Raw genomic sequence first — 12164 nt, forward strand, 5'->3', positions numbered from 1 at the left:
TTTTCCACCCTGATTTACGAATAAATTCTTTACAAATCCTACCATGTGGATTCATGGATTTTTTTTTTCACATTCTGTCTCTCACAGTTGAAGTGTACCTCTGGTGCAAATTACTGACCTCTGTCATCATTTTAGGTGGGGGAACTTGCACAATCGGTGGCTGACTAAATACTTTTTTGCCCCACTGTATATGTCTGACAAAAATAATTTCATTTTCACATATGTATGTTTACAGTGTTATGAACTGTAGTCCTTGAGTTCTAACAAAAAGAGAAGCCAGGCCATATCTGACCCTTCAGAACACGTGGAATATTTTGTCACAAGACAGCGAACCTCCTCCTATCCCTGCATTTCTTTTCATTGTGCTTTTCCTTTCAGTCAAATGACTACATACTCAATTTCCCCCCAAAGGTCTGTTTCCTAATTTGCTACTCCTTAGCCTCTTGACATCAGGCCACTAGGTGTCCTCCTTATCCATGAAAGCTCCAAAGTCATGCCGGTTACAGTTCAGAAAGCATATCAATGTGCAAGGAATGAGAAACACTGTCATCCTAAAAGATTAAAATTATAGGTAATTTCCCAGACTGTAAACCTCGGGGACATAAAGGAAAACACACCCATACCAGGGTTCATGGATGTAGGCATGTTGAGCAAGAGGGTGAGATGGAGGCAGGTGATCGGCTGAAAACAAAGGGAGCTGCCAAGAGAAGAAGAAGGAAAGGATTTATATTGCTGTTACTGTTTATTGTATGTTCTGGATATTTGTTTATTTAAACATCCATGCCAATAAAGCCCTTAAAAATAAAAATGAACACATTAAACTTCACCACACCTTACACCAAGTTCTTGATCTGGTTTGTTCTGAAACCATGTGACCAGCAAACACTTCCACCGACCTCGTACCGACCAGAAATCAGAAAGTGCTTCAGCGTGACACCTAGTTTCTAGGAGGATGGAATTTTGTTTTCTGTCATCAGCCACTAGAGGGTGGATGGATTCAAAGATCTGGATCCAGGCAGAGGTCTTGGCTGTATGTAAAAGATGTCTGAAAGATTAATGAGGAAGCTGCGTAAGCCTGCATTCTCGCTAAAATCACTGCACACAAATAATTCAATAGTCTGGGGGGGGGGGGGGGGGGTTTCTGAGCCTCTGCTCACGACCCTGTGATGGCAAAGAGCAACAATAGTGTAGTGATTTTTAAAAATATCAGACCAGTGAGTGACTGTGTTCATCTTTTATATACAGTCTATGTATCTGACCCAAGCAAGAAACGCAGTCTGACGTGCATTTTTAAAACAAAGATTTATGCTGCTTCTACTGAACCCAGTAATATTTGTACACATTTAAATAGATTGTTCTTACTCATAACCTCCTTTTGCTATGGAAACATTAGGATTGCTCAAAGAAAATCGCTGCATGCGCGCTGACAGGACTCTGTATCGCCGGCGAAAGCTTTTAGTGGCTCACAGCGCGCTTGACTTTTGGCATCGGTATTTGTTATATGTCATGTGCGTGGGTTCTGATCAAAAAGTACCTTTCCCTCTCCATAGCCTCAGGCTATATCCACACTAATGCGTTACTGTTTTATTCATCTAAAGAGATCTGGAGAGGTTACTATACAAGTGATTTCACACAGGAAAACCTAGATAAATACTTCAAAATAAAAAAATCAGCTCCTGGGATGTCTTGGGGGTCGCCGGCCTTTTTGGTCATTTTTCACAATGATGTTTTTATCGGAGAGCTTTGAGCTTGAAAAGAACCCGAGTACCTCCATCACGTTGTCGTAGCCACCCTGTAGTCGCCCACTCTCTCTCTCTCTCTCTCTCGTTCTTACCGGCATACACCGGCCAATCAGAAAGCTAGGATCCCCACCACCACCACCCCTCCCCGTCTCTCTCTCTCTCTCTCCCCCCCCCCCTCTCTCTTCTCTTGCACTGCCAGTCCACTGAAAGCGGTCCTCCTCCTCTCCTGTCACACACACACACACACACACACACACACACACACACACACACACACACACACACACACACACGCCACTCAGTCCAGTCCAAACCCCCAGAAAAGCCGTGCTGAATCCTCACACCGTCTGTCAGCATGGGGAGCGCTTGTTTTTCTCGGGACTTTTGTTTGTTCATCCTCCTCATAAATACTTGCGGGGTGATGGGGAATGCCGGACTGGCAGGTAAGCGCTCCCCTTTCCTCTCTGTCTTGCTTTATTGTCAACCATTAGTACTTTTGTGGTGGCTTCTGTCTTGCCGGCTCCGATGAGGAAATGATGAGTGAAAATATTGTCGCTGGAGACTTTAAAACAATCTTTCAAATATCCCGACGTCTTTAAACTTACCTTTTAACTACAATCGCATTGTGTATTAATACAGCAATGACATTACATGGCACTTGTTTTCATGTGACATAACAGCGCTGTGTTGATGCAAAAACTACACTTCATGGCACTGAAAACTCGCGATTGCGCACTATTTTCGCTCGGTGTGAATTTAACTTGGGCGTTTCATAAAAGCATACTTGATCTATTAAGCTAAGTGACACCACTTTGGCAGGACCTCTGTTTTACATCACCGTTTTCCCTCTGTGCGGCATTTGTGACGCGCAATTTGGTTTAGTGGTCTCCCAGACTTCACCGGAACTTCTGTTTCCTGCGCGCAAAGGTCAGTTTCAGTCGGAAACCACAGCTTGATCTATGGTCTGGGCTCTCGTTTGCTTTGATTTGGAGTGAGAGCGCTGCCTGATTTCAGGATTTTACTCAGGGGGTGAGACGGCGCAAGTCATTTAACGAAACGTAGCATCTCGTCTCCGGCTTTCCAGAGCTGGAGGAGGGGACGAGGAGGAAGGTGTGTGCGTGCGTGCGTGCGTGCGTGCGTGCGTGTGTGTGTGTGTGTGTGTGTGTGTGTGTGTAAATGTGGGGTGAGGAGGGTTGGTGAAGGTGACAGGAGGACCGTCAAAAGTCCCAGGAGGAACAGGCAGGCAGCAGGCGCCAATAACGAGCCTGTAGTAGCAGCAGCATATTGTTAAGACTCTCACCTCTGGGAACAGGGTGAGGTTATTGAGACAGCGAACCACGATGCAGGCAGCGCAGACAAACTCCTAAAATGCCCCCCTCCAATGATCTAATAAAATAAAACGCTACAACTTGGAGCTGAAACCCTCAGACCACTTTTTAGTTTTCTCTTTCTCACTTCTACACAAATTAGGTCCAAACTTTTTTTCTTTCCATTGGGAAATTATTTATTGGAAAATTCCTTTTAAGGTGTATTCATCGCCTGTAGCTAGCCTACACCTTGGCCTTTTGTATTCTGGTGGAAGCGGAGGACGAGGAAAGCAGCTCTGTGGAGATGGTGAAGGATCTGACAGTAGGATCCAACAAATCTCTGTGTCTGTGTTTGTGAGTCCCCCCCTTGTGTGAATGTGTGTGTGTGTTTATTCCCTCTGTAATAAGCTGGCCCTTTGCCCTTGGATTGAGGCCCAGATGTGACCAGCTCCTCTATCAATAACTTGATCAATTGAAGAGCTGTTAAGCCCTTTGCTCTCTGCATGTCATCTGCAGCTGCACCATGACGGGAGAGCTCTCCTTCACTGTCACACTCTCAAGCAAAACAAAAAGGTAAAATGAACGATTTAAAACAGCAAAAGAGCCAAATTAGTCACATTAAAGCTGAATAAGGCAGCACACATCATTTTATTCAAATCATTTATAGACAGCTGGTCGAACCATGGGTTTAACCTGGAGCTTTACAATATTTTCTCTCACACTTTGATCCATCGAACAGAATAGTCTGGGTTATAATATCTCAAACTGTTTTCACTTTTCTTATTGTCTAACAAAAGTGTGTCTAATAACACAAATGTCTGACATGATGGACGAGTAATTACTCGTCTTTCATTTGCCTTTATTAATTTGATGGTTCTCACAATATTTTCTCGAGTTCGTGGATACTTGACCTCTATACAATACAAGCTGTGCCAGAATAGAGCCTGAGTACAGTTACCCGGGTTTTTAAGTAGAAGTTTGAGTTACATATGTCCTCAACATTGGTCGGGGCATCTGATTAGGATGCCTGCTGGAGTTTAAGGTGAGCTGTTGGTGAGGAGACCTTGGAGCAGACACAGGATAAGCAGGACAGATCATGTCTCCTGGTTGTCAGGGTAAATGGTAAATGGACTGGTACTTATATAGCATCTTTATAGCACCTTTCTACTCAAGCTGGGCACTCCCTACTACACATTTCATTCACCCAATCATGCACACATATATCCTACATGCACATATATGGATTGCAGGCAACTGTGGACTCTGTCTTTTGCCAAGGACACCTCAACTAGAGGAGCTGGGGATCGATTCACCAGCCTTCCAGTTGGTAGACCACCCACTCTACCGCATGAGCTGCCTCATCAAAGAATGACTTTCAACAAGACCTTAACATAAAATCAGGTTCATCGAGCTGTCCCCAAGCCCAGTCATGAACAGCTCTCCTTCAGCAGCTGAGTCCGGCTATCTGAGACCAACCAGTGGTGCATCTAGGCAGGTTTTTTTTAAATTAGAGGTGTTCAGTTGTTAGCTTTGCACCACTGGTTCCTGAACTCATACAACAAATGACGTTTCCTCTCATGCTGAGCAGGATTACCATTGCAACAACACATCAGGGTAAAACCCCATCCTGGAAGTCACGAGACGAGTATTCCCCTAGAACAGCTCACTGAGCTCGTAGCACCTCTGCACAGACAATCTGGGCCCAGATAAACCAAAGCAATCTTAGTGAGCAGATACATGCAGTTAGATATGAAGTATAAAAAACTAACAGCTGAATCCTGACAGTAATGTATGAGTGAAAATAATGTCATTAAAGTGCTTTTCTACATAGAGAACTTTAATACTTTAATTCATTTTTTCATGATGAAACTTCCACATTGGTAAAATTATAAATGAAGGACTTTCACTTGTTGCAGTTTTAAGTTTTGTTGCTTAGACCAAGAATGGAAAGCATTCCTTAAATGAAGTTCACAGACTGTGTGGAAATGTGGAAGTTGAGTGCTGGAACATTGTTACACTGTTACAGTATTAAATCAGTGTGTTTCATCAGAGTTATCAGTGGGTGCTTGAACCTCAACCTGTTTCCACGCTTGGCCACTCTGTGTTCACGTGACTGGACGACACATCGCACAGAGTAGCTAGTTTCACTCATCAATTCTCTTATTGTTCATATTCAACAGCAGTCACTGCTCGTTTGAGAGAAGAATATGAAGAACCCAAATGTGTCAGTGGGAATATTACTATCAAACTGATGCACACTACATGTTCATAACAACTGGTTTATATTTAAATAACTTTAGCAATTTATTTCTCAAATGATTTTATTATCTCTGGGCTCTCTGACATGTACTCTGCTACATGTACTGCAGACAGTGCTGAGAACAATACAGTCAGAGCCCCCTGCTGGGCAAACTTTGTAATTAAACAAGCCAAAGCATCCTTTTCTGAATCTGTTCTGTATATATGTGTTGTCACCAAAGGACGCTCCTGTCTCGGTAAAGTGCAGCAATGACCACTTGCTCATTGCTGCAAGTGTATCCAACACAGGAGCTTCCTGTTTAATAAATGGAAATACCCTTTTTGAATACAAGCACGCTCATCCACACAGGTGTGTACACAGGTGTTCACTGTTCACAGACACAAACTAACACAAACCTGGCTGCTACCTCAAAGTAAATTGTGTGCTGTCGATCCTGCGTGCTGCACAACAACTTTCAATATTTAGTATTTACTGTTATTCACACTTAGCTAGATTAATGCGATGGTGTTGTGTTTATTATGTTGCTCTCTTTTTTTGCTTGTTTTCTTTTTTTTTCTCTCAACAGGTGATCCGGGAGGTTTTTTTCTTTCTCTTTTTAAGTGCCCTTTCTCACTGTCCCTCTTCCCCTCTCTTTTTCTTTCTTTCTTCCTTTCCTGTCCCACAGCCATGTCTGTCCCGTCTGTAACAACTGAAAATAAAATAAATAACAACAACAATGGTCGATCAAATGGACCGATACGGCATGATGATGATCCATTTGATTGATTGATTGATTGGTAATTTATTTCAACATGTGAACAATATACAAGTACACTTAGAAAAGAAAATAAGAGAGAAAAAAAGTAGTATACAAAATACATACAAAAAACCTTCTGATTAATTTACATGTTGAAAGGGAAGAAGTAAACACTTATTTAATCCCACCCCTTTGCCATAAATTATCAGTTAATATTTAGTCAGCTTCCTTACTGATAACATTTGTAATAAAAAACAGTGAACAGATTTCTGATATAATATATACTGTAATATCACATCATAATTTTTTTTTTTTTTAAATAGAGACATTCACTTAATTTCAATATTTTCCTTTTCTTTATAGATCGAGAAGATCATATTTTTATAACTCTTTTTGAACAGTTTTATGTTTGGACGTTGCTTTAATTCCATATTCAGTTTGTTCCATAGTTTCACTCCATGAACAGAAACACAAAAGCTCTTTCTGGTAGTACGTGCCTTCATTGTTTTGAAGTTACAAAAACCCCTTAAATTATAACTTCCTTCTTTCAAAAAAAACATACTCTGAATATTACCTGGCAGTTCTTTATTTTTTGCTTTGAATAGAATTTATGCTGTTTGGAATTTCACTAGATCGCCAATTTTCAATATTTCAGACTGTAAAAATAGTGAGTTTGTATGTTCCCTATAACCTGCATTGTGGATGATTCGAATTGCTTTTTTTTGAAGAGTAAAAAGGGAATGTAATGTGGTTTTATAGTTATTGCTATTTTCATTCTGTCTGGAAATCGACCAGTTTGAAATGATAAATTACAGATGTATGTAAACGGTTTTATAATAGCCTCAATGACTCTCTCAACCACTATCATATCAATATCATGATGATGATTGATAAAGTAAATCTGTCGGATATCTTTGTTGGCCTTCAGACAACAATTCTGACGGCTAAAGAACCAAACGGGACAGGCAAAACAAACAAACAAACAAACAAACAAACAAACAAACAAACAAACAAACAAACAAACAAACAAACAAACAAACAAACAAACAAACAAACAGAAAAACAAAGGAAATACAAAAAACCTTCTGTAATTGTTAAGTTAGCTCACATGTGTAAAGTGATGACATCACATCACAACAATATATCAGTTATCACATGCAACACCGTGGAGTTCATTGATCCAGGGACTCGCGTCTAATTAGGTGCTGATGTTTTGTGTTTGTGCAGATGTAGATGAGTGCGCAGAGGACTCAGACGACTGCCACATCGACGCCCTCTGCCAGAACACAGCCAAATCCTACAACTGCATCTGCAAGCCTGGATACAAGGGAGATGGGAAACAGTGCGAGGGTGAGTGCTACGTTTCCTTCGGTTCATCCCAGTGAAAGCACAATCAGTAATGGCTGGGATTTACGCAGGAATGTACCAGTTGTTATAGAATATGAACGCAAAGCACATCTTCATGTTACTCCTCTTTGAGAGTGAGAGCACATCCAGAAGCAATAGGTTGAGACAAACAGCTTTAAGTCCTTAGTATGCTTTAAACAAGATGCCTGGCAGATCTAGCAATAGCTTGAAACAACCTCTTCATGGAGACGTTGATAGCGTTGGATCACAACCTAAAAACAGACTTTTCTAGCAGTAACACGTCTTTGAAGGAAGAGTAAAACACTTGGTTTGAATAATGGCTGCTATTTGATATCTAAAAGGTGTGGGGGTGGTGGTGCATGGTGGTTTCTAATACTATATGAGCATCTGACAGGCGGTGCTAATTGAACTATGACTCTTATACAAAGGTGTACAATGCAGCCAGTCTGGTGTTTCTCACACAGAGACTCGCTTGGGCAGGTTGTTAGGTTATTAACAGTTCTTCGAGCAAATTTGGTGATTCATTTTACTTTTTTGTTTTCAAGAATGACAATTTTCCATTTTATAATTTTATAACTTTATTTTTAAAGTCAGTTACTGCTAACTGGGTAGCAGGTTTCCATTGTGAAAGTGTTTGAGGCTATTCCACTGATTTGTCAAAGACGTTGCCTTGCTGTAAGATGTATAACAGGTTCATTCTACGCTGATCACAGAGGGACTATGACAATGATGACAGTGTACAAACTTTTCTAATAGCACAGCAAATCTTTGAAAGTCTTTGAAAGAAGACTAAAATACTTGGTTGCTTCTGACTTTTTGACTGTTGTATCAGAGTATGCTCTCCTCACATGAAGGATAGGTGATGTTCATCATAATTATTGTGAATTTGCTTAGATGTGAGTGCATGAACTGGGCCTCTGATGCAACCGCAGGATGGACAGCTGTTTCACAACCCCCACACCCCACACCCACAGGGTTCTCCTAATTAACGGAGAGAAAGCGACTTATTGAGGGTGTCGGGGTGAGAAGGGGGCGGCACCCGGCTGTGCGCTCACACCTCCACTCCTGCCTGAAAGCACACCACAGCTGGAGCCACAGCCGACTGCACAGATACACTTTCTCCACCTCTCACCCTCTGTTAGGTCTAGGCTGTCACACATTTATTTAAACGTGCTCACAGGACCACTGTGATCATCTAATCTTTCCCACACTGGTTTAATTTAAGTATATTTCTATTTCCTGTTTTATTGCCTCAGATCTGGTTATAATAAATGACATTTTCAGCTGACTATGAAATAGTCATCATTCCCAACAGCAATGATAATTCACCAATCAGAACTAGAGTCTAGGAACATGACAGGATCGCTGTGGCTGATCTGTAACTCACTGAGTTGGATAGCCACTTTAACTAGATTATGTAAACCAGGTCTAATCAGCTTGTTCAAGCTAAATTGCAGCTTTTTCATTCAGGTCCTCAGTGTGGGAATTTTTCATGGGTTTTCAATAGGCAGTTGTTCTGTAACATCGGTCCAGTCTTTGTGTTTTCAGTTTTCTTTTCTTTTTTAACTTCTCTTGTTAGACGCCTGCTAGCTCTGTGAGCTACTAGCTAGCTAACATTATGTGAAATTCCAGTGAGAAGTGACTGACTGAAAAAAATAATGCATCCAAGGAATGCTATGGAAAAACCCTCTAATCTCTAGTTGGAGAAACTCTTTGTCTTTCTGGCTTTGTGGGGTTTTTCAAACTTCAAATAGAAACTTTAATATTTAGTTCAAATCCAACAGTTCCCAGACAGGATGTGATGCAGTACATATAGAGGAGAATTATTATTAATCCACAAGAGCTAGCTTAACTTTTTAAAATAAAATGCTACAACATCTACTGTCAGTAGAACATCTTCCACTTTTTACAGTGAGTTTAAAGCACAACAACAACAACTTGCCATTTGATCTTTCCATGAACTCTCTTCTCTACTATCAGCATGTGCTCTTATCTCACAATGATGTCATTTTTGGATGAACTGACCCTTTAGACATGCATAATTACTGACTGTGCACACTAATGTCTCAGAATACACGCGGATCTGTCTCTGTTTCTGTTTGCATAGACAGGGTGATTTATTACACTTGACACTCAGTCTTTCTAAACCATGTGTGCTGAATGACAACAGCTTCTCTCTCTCCTCTGAGAGGAGACGGCAGGAGGCTCCAGACTTTTCAAGGTTATGATGTCCCTCCGTAATGTTGCTGTCTGAGCAGATCTGTCCCATCAGCCACAGATACCTTTGAATCAGTGTGAGCATGTTTGTGAAGTGCACTATGGATGGACCTTGAATGTCAGCTAAGACATCACTGTTCACTGTGTACGTGTCATGCACTGTCCTCCCTTTGCCTCATGACTGTACATTCAGGTCTTTTAAACTCTTCACTGGCAATGAAGCAACAGCTCATGACAGAGACGCCAAATGAAGACAGATGGTGGATGGGAGTTGACCCTTGACCCTGGTGATTAGATATGGTCGCTGTAATTGGCCGGCTGTGTTTTCCATCAACAGGCATTACAGCCCACTTTGCTGGCCAGCGCCATTAGTGGCTCTGCTATTCCTGGAAGCACCTGGAAGCAGCAGAGTCTCTGTGCTTGCTCTCCGCAGCTCTAAGGTCATCTCTGTGTCTTTATTATCAGCATCACTCCATATCAGTGGATGATCACTCAGCAGTGTAGTGAAACATTCAGAGGATCATGAAAAACTGTGTCAAAAGAAGTGCTTATAAGAGACATTTTACTCCCCATTTCTTAAAAGTGCATTGACCGAGAAATTTATGATAGCCCAGACTGCTGCTCTCATTTGTCATCTTTCCCAGGTCCAGAGCACCTGTGTTTCAGAGACCTCCAGATGCACTCTTCATGCTTTGTAAATAGACACGTCTTAAGAACCAAATAAACCGTGGCCTGTACTGAAAGTAAGGGCGATGCTGTAGAAGCACTGGCACAAAAGACAGTTATGTGTATAGTGTCAAGTCTGATTTCTGAAGACTTCCATCTTTGCTTTTTGAAACTGGAGGTAATGGTCATGGGGTGGATCTGACCAAATCAAACTAATAAACATCTTAGCACAACGTAAGGAGGATGTGGGGTGATGGAGGGCGTTATGGTGACATCAGCATTGGCAAACATTGGGGGTTATAATGACCAATAAGACTGCATGCAACCACAGTGTCAGTGTTTGCCCAAGTGATTTTATTAGTATGTTTCCTGTGCATAACTACCGTTTTCTGATGTTAACTCCAGTAAACAGATTGAAATATAATTGGCAACTACTGAAATGTTGCTGTGATGCAGGCTTTGTTGTTGCAGAGTGGCTGAGCTCTTTAACACGTCTGCTTTGCTGGTAAACACCTCTCCATTGCATTGAATCACTACAGACAGTAAGTCCAATGTAAAGAAAATTCTGGGTTCCTGAAGTTGTTCATTAGCTGTTATTGCAACACAGCAGTGTGCTGTGTCTGCATCAGGGAGTGCTTTCGTTATCCACTTCATGTCTTGATATACTATAAGACAAAACTGACCTCCTCAGCAAAGTCACCAGCAGCATTTTGTAACTCACAGAAAACACTGAAGAACCTGAAACTTCTAAGCAATGAGTGGAGCTCTCATTCTGTACAGGGGCGTTTTGCTCGCATGGTTTTTCTTGCCCCATTGGAAGGAATCATTCTCCTTTAGCTGAATGAGTGTGAATCATATGCTACTGGCTTTACAGTAGTTTATATATATAATATATAATGCCCTTTGTATCATATATGATAGACCTCTATCTCAGCAACATGATCAATACTTGCCATAATTTCAAAATGTTATGGACAAAACTTTTTTGCCTAAAATTAACGTTGTTAAGAAAAGTTGCCAAAAATGCCCAAAGTATCAAATGTGATATAAAAATATATAATAAATATATATTAAAAATATAATAAATATGTCATACACAACATGATATAGCGAAAAAATGTTTGTGGATCTTGTGGTAAGGGTTAATAAACATCAGAATGTTCTGGATATTTTTTGATGGGTTGGATCTTACAGGGGAGATTTTACACTGATGCACTCTGAACACCAAACGATGGCGTGAGATCGTAGTGAAAGAATTGTGTTTTGTTCCTGTAGCAGAGTTCAAGATGCTTGGAGAACAAATGCCAAGGTACGCTGAAGCTTTTCTGGCAGCATGTGGTAGCCCAGCATGTTTGTCCTTCGTGTCTATAAACTTCATGACAGTTGTGGATCAATGTAAGGGGCCGCGGAGTTCTCCGAGCATTTGCTTGGTATGTCTCTCCTGACAGTGTGGCTCTGCATGGCATCGTCTTTTAAAGTGAACTATCAGCTTTACTTTTCTGGACATAAGTAAGAAGCAACATGTCACATTTGCATTAGATGGTAGAGAACCTTTTTTGTGCTTTCTCTACCATCAAAACACCTGGATGAGGATCTGACATCTGTGCTGCGAACACATCGAGCTTGACCTCACGTCCAAAGTTCTTGAGAACTTTGATGTTTCTTGATAAAAAAAACACCTGCAGATATTTTACTGGAAAATTCTTTAGTTTTGAGAAAGTTTGTCAAGCAATAAACAAGTGTCCAAAGAAATCAACAATGTAGACTGATTTGGTTTTTTCACACCAAAACAATTGCAAAATCTTGAAGGTCTGGCTCATATTCAAGGTTGAAAGAGTTTGTATGATCAAAAGTTCAGCTAAATATTG

The 12164-nt window shown here is 41.0% G+C and overlaps 1 protein-coding gene across 2 annotated transcripts in view; it reads left to right on the plus strand.

The window, feature by feature from the left end:
- Positions 1-1920: 1920 nt before the first annotated feature.
- Positions 1921-12164, plus strand: part of scube1 (signal peptide, CUB domain, EGF-like 1) — a 123432-nt gene continuing 113188 nt past the window's right edge. For both annotated transcript variants that reach the window (XM_082511606.1, XM_082511607.1), the window contains exons 1-2: positions 1921-2185; positions 7273-7395. In XM_082511606.1, the coding sequence (XP_082367732.1) occupies positions 2098-2185; positions 7273-7395 (211 nt within the window). In that variant the 5' untranslated portion in view covers positions 1921-2097. The remainder of the gene's footprint in view (positions 2186-7272; positions 7396-12164) is intronic.

Source organism: Aulonocara stuartgranti, assembly GCF_965226115.1.
Source record: "Aulonocara stuartgranti genome assembly, chromosome: 17".
Taxonomy (NCBI): domain Eukaryota; kingdom Metazoa; phylum Chordata; class Actinopteri; order Cichliformes; family Cichlidae; genus Aulonocara; species Aulonocara stuartgranti.